Here is a 13,094-nt window from a genome sequence, read left to right on the forward strand (position 1 = left end):
GAACTTTTATTATTCTCCCCTCATGAGGGAGAAAAATGAGAAAATATGTTAAGAATGTGGGTTTTTGGTAATGGAATTCCAAGGCACAAGGCAATGTTTCTTTAACTTACAGAAGGCAGAACATTTTCTCAAACTATATAGAAGTATTGATGTCAGTTGGCAGAGGTCTTTATTTGACTGACTTGATGTACTTTTTAAGACTTTTTCATCGGTTTGACCAGAAATCAAAGCCGTTGCTTATTCCAATTTTTGGGGGTGGAAAATGGTTGAAAATGTTGATGCCTTCATTTAAAAAAAATCTAGACTTGACATGTTCCTATGAACTTCACATGTTGGCACTCATTGGTCCTTTTCCATGGACATGACCTACACAAGATCTCTTAGGACTTTCTATTTGGAATTTGTCTGCTTGCCTGAGTTACTGTAGTGCTGCGCGTTTTCCCTCTGCTCGGCCTTCCTGAGTCGACAGGCCTATGAAACAGCCCGTCACCTCTTGAGCAGGACAGGGGTGTGTACGTGTGCGCAGGGAGGCTGGGGGAAGCAGCCATAAAAACCCAGGCAGGAGGACACCGGCACAAGGATTTATTTCACACATACCAAGTTTATGTTTACGCCTGCACACTGCACAAGTGGGAGCTTATGAGGGAGGTATTGTACAAGTGAGGCAGGGAGTTGTTTGTGTGTGTGGGTAGCTGCAGTCTGTGAATGTGTGTGCAGACAGACAAGACTGAAGCTGTGTTTACACAGGCAGCCTAATTCATTTTTTTTAACCAATCACATCAGATCTTTTTCAGAGCTGATCTGATTGGTCAAAATACCAATTTGTGAGAGTTGGGCAGCCTGAGTGTGGCTGTGTGCCTATCCGGGCTTCTGCATCAGTGTGGAGGTGATGCTTGTAGTCTTGCATGCGTGCATTCATATGTACAGTATGTACCTGTAAATAATAATGTATACAGTTGTGTTGTGTACATCTGCATGTGCATGGAGGAAGTGACTCCACCCTGGGTCAATGTACAGAGTTTGCCCTAGCACCTCCTGTGGGGTGGGAGGGGAGTCCATGCAGGCTGTGTAATGACAGGAGACCAGAGCTGGGTGAGCGTCACAACGGCCCATAGCCTCTACATCTTCTCCCACTCAAAAGACTCCATTGTTCCCTGTGTGGAGGGAGAGAGCAGAGCTAAAGGGGGATGAAGCTGGCAGATTGGGGGCGTCTAGGGCAGTGGATTTTGGGACGCTGCCTAAAACCACATGGAGGAGAGAGCAAGACACAGGTCAGCTCTGTGTGCCTCACAGCTCACTGTTGGAGAGCTGCCCCAGGTTAACAGTGCCTTACGAAAAACTCCACAACATAAAAAAAACACACGTAACTGTCAGAGAAACACCCCAGCCTGAGAGAGCTAACGGACTCACCAGACCGCATTTGTCCGTAGTTTGTCTTGTTTCAGTGGAGGGGTGTTGAAATTGTGTATTACCTGACTGGAGCAATCAGCTTTCGCCACTGACTTCTACCCCAGTGCATGCTGGGTAGTGGTGTGTGCTAATTTTACACTAAAGATTGTGGGGAAAGTTGTGTAAAAAGCAGTGTCATGAGATAATGAATTACTTCCTGTGTCAGCACCTCTTGGTTGGCTTGAGATTTTTGGGAAAATTACTTAGGGAATCTGACTTTAGACAGTGTCATGAAAACATGATTTGATGAGCAACAAAGACAATACAACATCTGAATTCTACCAACACACACAAATAAAAACATGTCTCAAGCCAGTGTATATTTTGGAGTGTTTTCACTTGTTTATTGAAACAGTATGAACAAAAACACTGCAATTAAATAAAAGGACAAATCTGACAATAAAATGAAAGACCTAGATTTGATAATATGGAGCAAAAGCAGAAAACAAACATCGTTGCAAACGATTGCAGTGTCTAAAGCGGATCCATTAAACAATTGTCATCACTCATTCAGTGCACTTATTAACAGAGTTCTTAAAGCAAGCGGAGCTAAGCTGAGACTAATGGGTGTAAAAATGATTCAATGTCCACTAACGATTATGAAGAAAATGTGCCTAAAACTGGGTGCAACCATGAAAGTCAAAACATCCTTTGCATGCATTCAGGGGGGAACCTGTATTTAAAGATTGTGTGTGCTTGCTTGGTATACTCTATCCAAACTAAAGTAAGCAGAAGTACAGAGAATACATTGTAAAGGACAATGCTAGCAGAATGGGGGCTGATGACTTCTACCTGTATACGGAACACATGGTTTTGTGAAAACCTGAAGTCGTCAAAGCTGTCCTATTGGAATGGGTGACAGTTAAAGTACAGTCCATTCACATTAATGCACTTTAAAAGTAAAATCTCCAAACTATCCAGGGAATACCAGAGACAGTGGCACAAACCCTTCTGCAAAATTTCACAGATGTGTATTAGGTTTTTATGTCAGTGTTAAAGCTGGCAGAATGTCACGTTACACTTGCAAATGAGGCGTCTTTTCATTAGCCCCTTGCTAACCCTCAGAACATGAGCACAATGTCGAAACAACTTCTGCATACAGTGCTTCATATAGTTGTTGAACATTTTGGTAGGTAGGGACTCATTGGCTAGGTGTTGGTGAGAAAATACTATGTGGATGTTTTTGGCTGCTTTCCAATGTCCCATTAACTGAATGCTATAGTGAGCAACTGCAACATATGATCAAGAAATAACTGTAGTCCCTTTGCATGGTATATACACCCTATTAAATTCACCACATTCTCTTCCGCCTTTTCCCCCCTCTGTAGTCAACTTTTTATTTTAATTTTCTGTTTCTTTTGTGTCGTGTTTCTAGGTCGTCTTCAACTCAAATGCAAATTGGAATGAATGTACACACCACTGCATAAGAGAGAGCGTTTTCTACCACAAGTTAAATAATCCCTTACTTCCTTTCTTTTTACAAACACATATGAAAAATCCTGAAATTCACTGACATCCTGTGGGTCACTGTGGATGTCAGTGGGGGGGTGGGTCACCCCCCTGTTTGGATATTAGCGTGGAGGGTTGCTGTGTGATTGGGCAGGACCATTGGTATCAATGGCTCTGTCTGGGGGTTGGGGGAGAAACATTCTTCTCCCCCCCACACCTCCCCCTCCTTTTGGCAACAGTACAAGATCTTGGTTAGGTTCGTGCTGGTAGCATGCTTGTTTAATGACAGGAAATTACGTAGTTCAGCAGTTCAGAATTGCCAGAACTTTTTTGGGACTTCCTGTCTTGCAGCCTTTCTCCTCAGGGGCTGAGGGATGAAGAGAATGAGAGAGTAAAACACACAGGCCAACACACAACAAAATCTGCTCACGGCTCATACATTTCAGATGATTGAAAAAATGGTTTGGATAAATGAGATCTAAAAAGCTGCTTGGTTTAGCACATGGAGAACATTACTTTTAGTAAATGTTTCATGAAATGTGATAATTCGTAGAGGGGGGGATGACCCCAAAATGAGGAAATAAAAACATGGGTGATTGTAACTGAATTAATTCCAGTCACTCATATACTGCATGCTATCTTAGTTATGGGCACTACAGCCATTCGGGAAGTATAAGGATATTGTTAGTTTTGAATGGTTTAAAGGAGAAACATACTTAACATAATGGTATTTATTTAATACATTGTACTCAGTTCACACAGTTTAGGTCAAGTTGGTACAATAAAAAACAAAAGTGATTCAAAACGGACCAACAACAAATCTGTGTGTTATCCTGAAACCTAATTCATTCAAGATGACAGCCTTGAGTTGCTACTCCACTTCAAACCATTATGCCATTGAGACAGCCAGCCTAATCAATCAGAACTGATGTAAAGCCAAACAGCTGGGAAACCATTTGTCAATGGACCCACTAAGTCCATACATGAGCCCTTTGACTGAAATTGAAGTGCAAATAAAGCCACTTGTTTCACTGAATGAACAATGCCTGATGGCTCATTGGCCCATGAGTGGATGTCTCAGAGAGCAGTAGCAACCAACAGCCTGTCGATCGGCGATGGACAGACAAAGGGTGCATCCTAAATGGCATTCTCCTTTATGGAGCACTACTTTTGACCAGGGCCCTAAAAAAGGAATAGGGTTCAATATGAGACGCATCATTTGTTTTGTGTCTGTGACTTTGGACCACAGAGAGTCACAGGGTTAAGATGATTAACTGGGAAAACAATCAAAGAGAAAATGACAGAAACCAAGATGCTCTCTTTTGTGGCAGCCTTTTTCTTAGCAGCAGCCCTATGGCATATTTTTTTCTCTCCCTGTTAGCAGGCAAGCACATCCCCAAACATAACAATATGTTCAGAGGAAAAGGTGTGCGGTGTGGTAAGGAGTACAGCAGCTGTCGTGTCCAATATTGGAAGACACTTCTTGTTCCCATTTAAAACATCTATAGATACATTTTAAAATTACCAGCCGGCTGCGACAGCCTGGACTCGGAACTCAGAATCTCTAGTGGCACAGCTAACACTGCAGTGCCTTAGACCACTGCGCCACTCGGGAGGCAAAAACATATTTTTTAAAGGAATACAGACACTTTTTTTTTCTCCCCAATTTCGTGGTATCCAATTGTTGTAGTAGCTACTATCTTGTCTCATCGCTACAACTCCCGTACGGGCTCGGGAGAGACGAAGGTTGAAAGTCATGCGTCCTCCGATACACAACCCAACCAAGCCGCACTGCTTCTTAACACAGCGCACATCCAACCCGGAAGCCAGCCGCACCAATGCGCCGGAGGAAACACCGTGCACCTGGCCACCTTGGTTAGCGTACACTGCGCCCAGCCCACCACAGGAGTCGCTGGTGCGCGATGAGACAAGGACACCCCTACCGACCAAGCCCTCCCTAACCCAGGCGACACTAGGCCAATTGTGCGTCGCCCCACGGACCTCCCGGTCGCGGCCGGTTACGACAGAGCCTGGGCGTGAACCCAGGGACTCTGATGGCACAGCTGGCGCTGCAGTACAGCCCCGGAATACAGACACTTCTATTTGAATCTATGATTCAAATGTGTTATGTTCAGAGGACCAATTATTAGTGATGCAGGTTGTCTTATCTATTAAACCATGTGCTTCGTAACGCCCATTGCACCCACTTCACCATAGTATTTTGGCAATTTTGGCCCTTTAGCTACTTCCCCAGAGTCAAATGAACACGTGGATGGCAAACAGTGTAGGCTGCTGAGGGCAGGACGGCTAATAATAATGGCTGGAATGGCACAACTGGAATGGCATCAAACACACGGAAGCCATTTGATACCATTCCACTCCAGCCATTACTACGAGCCCATCCTCCCCAATTAAGGTGCCACCAACCTCCTGTGATAGCAAATGTTATGTCTCTGCGTCCAGTATAACGGATGCTAACGGATCCCGTAGACTTTCAGGGTTTGCACATAGCTAGTTAGCATTGGCTTGCTAAACTACCTCTAACTTCCCTCATACTGGATGCAGAGGGAAAAAAATGGTTCAAAAATTATTCATCTGACTCTGGGAAAGTAGATAATGGGCTTAATTGCCAAAATCCCAAACTAGCCCTTTAAAGTACATGTATAAGTTGTGAAAATGAGAGTATAGTTTTATACAGTAGTAGCTTCATGCTTCTACAGCATGCTTAGTCCTCTAAGATCACAAGGCAAACAGGACATGCAGAGTGTGTACATGTGCACATGAGTGTGTGTGTGTATATATTCATAGAAATAAATTGACCAATTCTAGTTCAATGGGTGTATCCCTTGGAGGAACTTACGAGTATTTGCCCATTCTCCTCACCAAGGCGATCACCACGGCGATGACAATGATCACTGCCACCAATGCGCCAATCACAATACCCACCACTTGTCCAGAGCCAGTGCCCTCTGTGGAAGGAACACAAAGACCAAGTTACCCAAGCAGACTGACCTTGATAGGGAATCAACAACCCGTTTGGTGAAACAGGAAGGAAACTGAGAGAAGGGGAAACAATTTTGGAAATAGGGAGAGAGACAATTGACTGAAAGGCAAGGATAGAAATTTAGAGACTGGGGGGCAGAGCAATTTCATCTTGTCTTGAGCTCTACACATATCCTTGCCCTCTTTGATTCCCGCCTAATGGGAGCACCTACAGACTGTAGCATTGACAGGGTTTCTCAGCTTCATGATCTCTACATCTGCAGCTGACATCTCCTATCCTTACCCTCCTCCACCACCAACTCCTCCTCATCAGCCTCTGCAGCTGCCGTGGCTTCGGGATTCGCCGGGGCCATGGTGGCAACAGCAGGGGCCTCCATTGTGGCCGCCTCCTGCCCGGCAGCCTCAGTGGCCTCGGTCTCCGTGGGAGCGGCCTCTGTCACATTCGGGGCAGCCTCATCGACCTGAGTAGTGACGGGTTTATCGGTGGCAGGGGCTTTCGTTACGACCTCATCGTCCGCAGCATTGGGTTCAGCCGTGGGGGCATCGGTGGCGCCTTCGAGGATATCGGTGGCAGCAGGGGTATCCGACACCCTTTCTAATGGGGTCACCAGTGTGCCTGAGGGGCAGCAAAGAGGTCAGAGACTGCTAGAGGCAAATTAACAATATTCACACACGCTGAAGCGAAGGGCTACCACTTGTGATTGGATACATGACAACTGAGGTGAATTACTTTGAGTATGACCATAAAAATTCACTGTCATTTCACAATCGTTTTGAAATGTATTCGCTGGAAAGAGGGAACAGTTAGTCCCTCATTGCAAGGGCATTGTGGGAAAACTCTAAAGAAAAACGACAAATATTAGCTCTTCCTTGACATTTTTTATTTCTCTCCCAGCCCATAGCTTGACACATCAGTAGCAGTAAGAACATGGCTGCCACAACCCATGACTAAACAAATGTTGGTCCTCCCTCCTCCTCCCCAGTCCCATCCACCTTGCCCCTTTCCATCCTGTCTTGGGCCGTGTTTGTGCACTCGCATGCCTCATCCGCTGCCTCATTTCCTGTTCATGGAGTCTCCGCCATAACAGCCCCTGGATGGGAATGGCAGGAAGTCAGCATATGAGGCCATACCATTAAAACATAGTCACTAAGAGAGGAAAGAGGGGGAGGCAATGGACAATTCAGGGTAAAACAACAACTGGGTGTATAACATAACGGTATCCAAATTACTTGGATGTGTTGAAATTGGTTGTTCGTGATATTACGAGAGACCAAAGACCAACATGGATCTCAACTTCAAAACATCCTCTCATCAGGCCATTTTTGGATGGCAATAAGAGTTGTAAAGGAAGCTCTGAGTTCAGTGGACTGTTTAAAAATACGCTTATTTTACCAGTTAAGTTGACTGAGAACACATTCTCATTTACAGCAACGACCTGGGGATAGTTACAGGGGAGAGGGGATGAATGAGCCAATTGGAAGCTGGGGATGATTAGGTGTCCATGATGGTATGAGGGCCAGATTGGGAATTTAGCCAGTACACCGGGGTTAACACCTCTACGATAAGTGCCATGGGATCTTTAGTGACCAGAGAATCAGGACACCCTTTTAATGTCCCATCCGAAAGATGGCACCCTAAACATGGCAATGTCCCCAATTACTGCCCTAGGGCATCAGATATTTTTTTAGACCAGGGGAAAGAGTGCCTCCTACTGGCCCTCAACACCACTTCCAGCAGCATCTGGTGTCCCATCCAGGGACCAACCCTGCTTAGCTTCAGGGGCAAGCCAGCAGTGGGATGCAGGGTGGTATGCTGTTGTCAATGCTTGAAGTGAAATCAACCATCATCTATCCTATAATTGAATGAAACCTTCTTGTAATAAGAATAGCCTCTTTGATCAAAGGGTTGGACCGCAAAGTACAAGCTGAGTGTGACCTTAATGTTGTGCTCTACAACCCGTCCTATCTGTGCCTGTTGGAAATATTCCCCTCCACACCACAACTGAAAGCTTTGCTTGGACAGCGCAGCTTCGAAATTAAGAAGCAGAAGTCAATTTCAGTGAAGGACTGAAATTATGGTTAACTTGCAAACTGGCAACATGTTCTTTTGCAATCCCTCCTTTTTCCTGAAAGTACTTTTTGCCCTTTTCGAATGTGCAGTTCAAAACTTCTCCCAACTCCAGAAATAAGAAGCTGAGTGATCGGTCTAAACTTAGAACCTGGCATCATTTCTTCGTCCTTTTCCCTGATTGTTCGAGACCATTCGTAATAGAGAATGCTTTACGAGTTAAATAACATTGAATAGAGATCTCTCTCATTATTCTTAGTTCCCTATTTGCTCTAGCATTCATTAGAAACAAGCAGGTTTAAATATAACAAAACAGTTGTTCTCCTACTACGGATCATGAAGCATTTGAAACAACGTTTATCATCAGACATTCCAAACAAACAAAGTGCCTTGCGCTATATGTATTCATGTCCCCCCCAGACCGCTAACAATTGCTTCATTATGTCTGCTGTGCTCACAATTAGCTCTAAGTACTATTTCCTTTCCACTGTGTTGGCTAATACAGATGCGCTAGTGAGTAAGAGAACACGACATCTCTCTCCCACCATACTTCTCTCCATCCCTACCACTCTCCCCCTATCTTCTCTCTACCCCGTGGATTAAGTTGTCCTGATAAAGGTTTAGGGAATGCTGTAGCTCTGCAAGAGGAGAGTGGTGTAAAAGGGTGGAGGGAAGCCCAAAGGGAAGAGTATGTTTTTTATTTAGAGGGGAGAGCTCAGCGGCAGCCCACTCAGTTTATTCGCTCTCTAGCTATTTTGTGAACAGGGGCCTAGTCCCAGTCTGTCTCTGATTTAATGCCCCATGATAGCCTGACCTCAGAGCAGATGTGTGCATGCGTGAGTGCGTGCATGCTTGAGTTTGAGTGTGTCATCAGCTCCCTTAACCACTGCTGGGCATTAAAAGTCTCTCAATCGCCCTGCATTCAAATTTCTTTTAAACAAGCTCTTTGGAGAGAAGGAGGGCATACAAGGCAGGCAGGCAAAGGGGCGAGAGTGAAAAGTGAGAATACAGCAAAGGGCCAGGAGAAGCGGTGGGGCCCGTATGGGGTGGAGATCCTGCCTGTCGGACAGTAATGGCATCGTGAGAGAGAAGAGAGGGTGAGAGAGAAAGATAGTGTGAGAGCGAAGGAGGGAGCAGGACACATCCATCACCATCACAATCAGCTGCCACTGAGGCTCCCCTGTGTGTGCATATGAGAGTGTGTGTGTAAATCTGTGCTAAGCTGTCTGTAGACAGGAAGGGCCCATCTCAGACTTGTGAGGGAGTGTGTGTCTGCTGTGGCCCCGGAGCCCAAGAATGTTGTTCCTTAGTTGGGGAGGGAGGTATCTGCCCATCTCATCACAGTATGCAGCACAGCTAGCCTCCCACGCTAGCTGTAGGAGTCACGCATAAACGTGTAGCGCGGCACCTCGCTGCCTGGCACTTTGAGTTGAGTGGGAGAGGTCCCATAGAATATTCCACTCTGGCTAACTGGCTCTTATCTTAGACACAATAGTGTCCACATACAGGCCGCGTTTATTTTCCCATGAGTGGAGATACAGGCCAATAAACATTTATCTTCTGGACAACATCACTGAGGCAACCGATGGCGCAAGACTTCTTCGACGCGATGGGCCTATATGAAAATGTACTTTAACAATATATTGGGCAAACAATAAATCATCAATAACAGACCTGTGAAATATCAATTCATCACAGAAATACTCCAATTAGGCCAATTTATTAGATACGCCAGCACATTCACTAATGTTCGCTCCTACAGACAGTGAGTCACGTGGCCGTGGCTTATTAAGCAGGCAGACATTCAGTTACAGTTTGATTGAACGTTACAATGGGCAAAACAAGTGACCTAAGCGACTTTGAGCATGGTGCGATCAACGGTGCACTGGACAATTGAGTTGTGGAAAAACATTGCATGGTCCGACAAATCCTGGTTCCTGTTGCGTCATGCTGATGGCAGAGTCAGGATTTGGCGTAAGCAGCATGAGTCCATGGCCCTATCCTGCTTGGTGTCAGCGGTACAGGTTGGTGGCAGTGGTGTAATGCTTTGGGGAATGTTTTCCTGGCACACGTTAGGTCTCGAGCAACATTTGAATGCCACACCTTGTAGAACCCACGCCACTAAGAATTCAGGCTATTCTGGAGGCAAAGTGGGGTTCGACCCCGGTACTAAATGAGTGAACCTAAAACTGGCCACTGAGTGTATAGCGAAAAATACATCCCGTGAAACTCAATTATTCATTACAGCAAAAATGAATTGAGATGACTTAAAAAGGGAGCCACAATAAATATCATGGAACATTAGTAATATATAAAATTATTCTCAGTTCACTGGTGTATACGTTTCTATGCAGACCTGTGGGCTTTTTCTTCTTCGCTCCGTGTCTGGCACGGTGTCGTAGGTGCTAGAGACGTTCATGCTGACAGTGAAGACACACAAACCCTTGGTTCGGCCATGTTGTGGGAGTGCCCCCTTGATCTGATGGCAGGGCTGAATTACCCTCTCCGTCTGTGCCTGCCACACCAACCCTACAACTACGTCTGGGGCTATCTCGTTCGTGAGCTAAAATGGCCTCCGCCTCGGCTGACTCAAAAATATGTTTGTTTTCTCAACGCACAGATTTTGCTTTACAGAAGTAGGCTTACACCTTTCAACTACATTTTGGATGGCATTTTTTTTTTTTATCGATGTAAGCAATGCTTTTCCTTAGTGGATTTTACATTGTACGCCTCATAGTTGGCGAATGAGCACACACTTGAGTCACTTTACAAGCCGGCACGAACAGTGAGCATTGACCCGTGTCTGCAGCCAGATGTGCTGGATGGAGTTTTTTTTAAAGGCGAGTGGCTCAGACAAAGCTCATTATGAGCTGGGAGGGGCGTCGGCGAGGAATGTAGGGGAGTCAAGAATCAACAGGCTTTGTTCGGAGCGTGTGCAAGTTGTTATATTTGTTTATTTTTGTCAGGGTATGGAGCAGAGAGGAGAAGCTTGAGGAGTTAACACTCTTGCAAACAGGCCTTCGTTGGAAAGAGGCACGTCTGGTCGGTAAAGGTTGCCGTTTAAAAATAAATCCCACCAACTTCCTCCGCCCCTAGACTTACCAACCGGGAGTAGGGGGAATAGTATCAGGGGGCGGCCGGAATAAGGGGTGAAGGGGGCCTGTAAAGCTTGATACCCTGCCAAAGATGGGTAAATGTGGAGGGGGCGGTGGGTCCTGGCAGTCTAACAACATGTGGTAGGGGTGGGGCAGCAGCAGCAGCCCTCACTGTTAAGCCCTCACGTGTTCGCTCTCCCGGTCCCATCCATATGACAGTCTTAAAATATAGAGCCACCCTCTATTAATACCCACACGCAAACCGGCCCTGCCCTGCAGCACTCAGTCTCTGCCCCCTCCTCTCCTTCCCTCCCAAATGTTAAATGACAGACTACTGTGAAGAATAAAATAAAACCAACATCAAACAAAGCTCTTCCTTGAGAGTGGAACTTTTGAACTAAGGACAAGGAGCTAAGAGCAGCCCCGAGATTCAAATTCAGGACGCTCCCGGATACAAGCCAAACAGACAAAGGGTGTGTGAGTATGAGAAGAGAGGTGTGGTGTGTGTGAGTAAGTGTGAGAGCCGAGCAGAGTGACCGGACAGAGAGGACACGGTGTGCTAGGAGGGTTCGAGCCCTGGATGTTGACTTACTTGCGTGTGCGACGGCACAGAAGGGGCCGACCAGGCCCAGCAAGAGCAGCAGCTGAACTTTGATCATGGTGACAAGTAGTCTTCTCCTCCGGTCAACAGCGTACAGAGACCCTGAGGGCGAAGAGCAACACTAGCCCCTATCACACACAGCACAACCCGCACTGGAGTCTCAAGGGAGGTAGCAAAAAAAGAAAAAAGTAATTGAGGAAAAAGTTTCTGAAAAAGTCCCAGGGAACTTGTTGTAGATAGACTTGGACCGTCAGAGGCGGCGAGGGCAGACGGCCACGGCTGAGGAGGCTGAGGGAGAAAGGCGTGGGATGTCGACAGGGCAGAAGAAGAGAGGTCTGGCTGGCTGCTTGGTAGAATGGAGAGAGACAGGCACAGGGCAAGGGAGAGAGAGTGTGAGTGTGTCGGGAGTGGAGGAGGGGTGCTGGTGGGGGGTGTGATGGGTGGTTGGGGGGGCGGGGGGGCTGAGCAGTGTAAGGTGGTCTCAGCCCCGGTCCTGCCTCCCTACTTGAACAGGCCAGTCCTGAGTGAGCCCCAATCTTCATGTAGTCCACCCCTCTCCAGTCCACTGTGAGGCTGCTGACTGCCTTGCAATACCAGCAGCATACACATAAATACTGTACGTAAATAAATACACCGATATATTTATACACACAAGGTAGACACCACAAAAACATAAGCAATATGTTACATTCAAATATACCCTCAAAACAAACACCTTCTACCAACACAAAACCTTTATAGTGAGTGGAGAAAAACATTCTAAACAATGTTGTTTGTTTGAATTCACCATTTAATGATATGCAAGCAATCCAATTGGATCAAATTACACCAGGAAATAAATGACCATGTACTTAATCAGATTGTGATTTTAGATTCAGCTAATGGTGAGTTTTCCCCAATATACATACAAATACATTTGACTAAAAGGAGTGCCCATTAGTTCTATAGAGAAGTCTACAGGCATTACACTACTGTTTTAATAGATTTATCTTGTGGTTTCACTAAATGGTTTAGGTTAACATACAGGCATTGTTGACAGAGTGGCCTCCACAGTAAATGCTGTTGGAACACTATGTGACTAACACATGCGGTCATGGTGGTCCAAAGAGTTGACAAAAGTGCAAACATGCTCCAGCTTTGCACACTAGTGACATCTGTTGGAGGAAAAAGCAGCATGGTGTGTAAAATGTAGGAAATAAATAATCAAATCCAATTTTATTTGTCACATGCAGCAAATACAACAGGTGTAGTAGTAGACCTTAAAGTGAAATGCTTACTTGCAAGCCCTTAACTCTTATTTTTCTGCATTGTTGGTTAAGAAAATATGTACTAAATAAAAGCGCAACAATAACATAACGACGCTATATACAGGGGGTACAGGTACCGAGCCAATATGCGGGGGTACAGGTTAATCGAGGTAACATGTACA

At 45.6% G+C, this 13,094-nt stretch overlaps 1 protein-coding gene across 2 annotated transcripts; it reads right to left on the minus strand.

Moving 5' to 3' along the window:
* Positions 1-1,767: 1,767 nt before the first annotated feature.
* On the minus strand, positions 1,768-12,283 carry LOC139368317 (cytochrome c1-like). Of its 2 annotated transcripts, XM_071107067.1 has the most exons (4): positions 11,657-12,283; positions 6,185-6,517; positions 5,759-5,867; positions 1,768-3,265 (listed from the first exon to the last, which is right to left on the minus strand). In XM_071107067.1, exons 1-4 carry the CDS (start codon positions 11,721-11,723, stop codon positions 3,259-3,261), a joined length of 516 nt encoding a protein of 171 aa, XP_070963168.1. In that variant the 5' UTR covers positions 11,724-12,283; the 3' UTR covers positions 1,768-3,258. The 2 variants fall into 2 exon arrangements, with proteins under 2 accessions (XP_070963168.1, XP_070963169.1); XM_071107068.1 differs by lacking the exon at positions 1,768-3,265 and having other exon boundaries at positions 5,755-5,867; positions 11,657-12,029.
* Positions 12,284-13,094: the final 811 nt, after the last annotated feature.

This window comes from Oncorhynchus clarkii, chromosome 16 (assembly GCF_045791955.1).
Source record: "Oncorhynchus clarkii lewisi isolate Uvic-CL-2024 chromosome 16, UVic_Ocla_1.0, whole genome shotgun sequence".
NCBI classification, from domain to species: domain Eukaryota; kingdom Metazoa; phylum Chordata; class Actinopteri; order Salmoniformes; family Salmonidae; genus Oncorhynchus; species Oncorhynchus clarkii.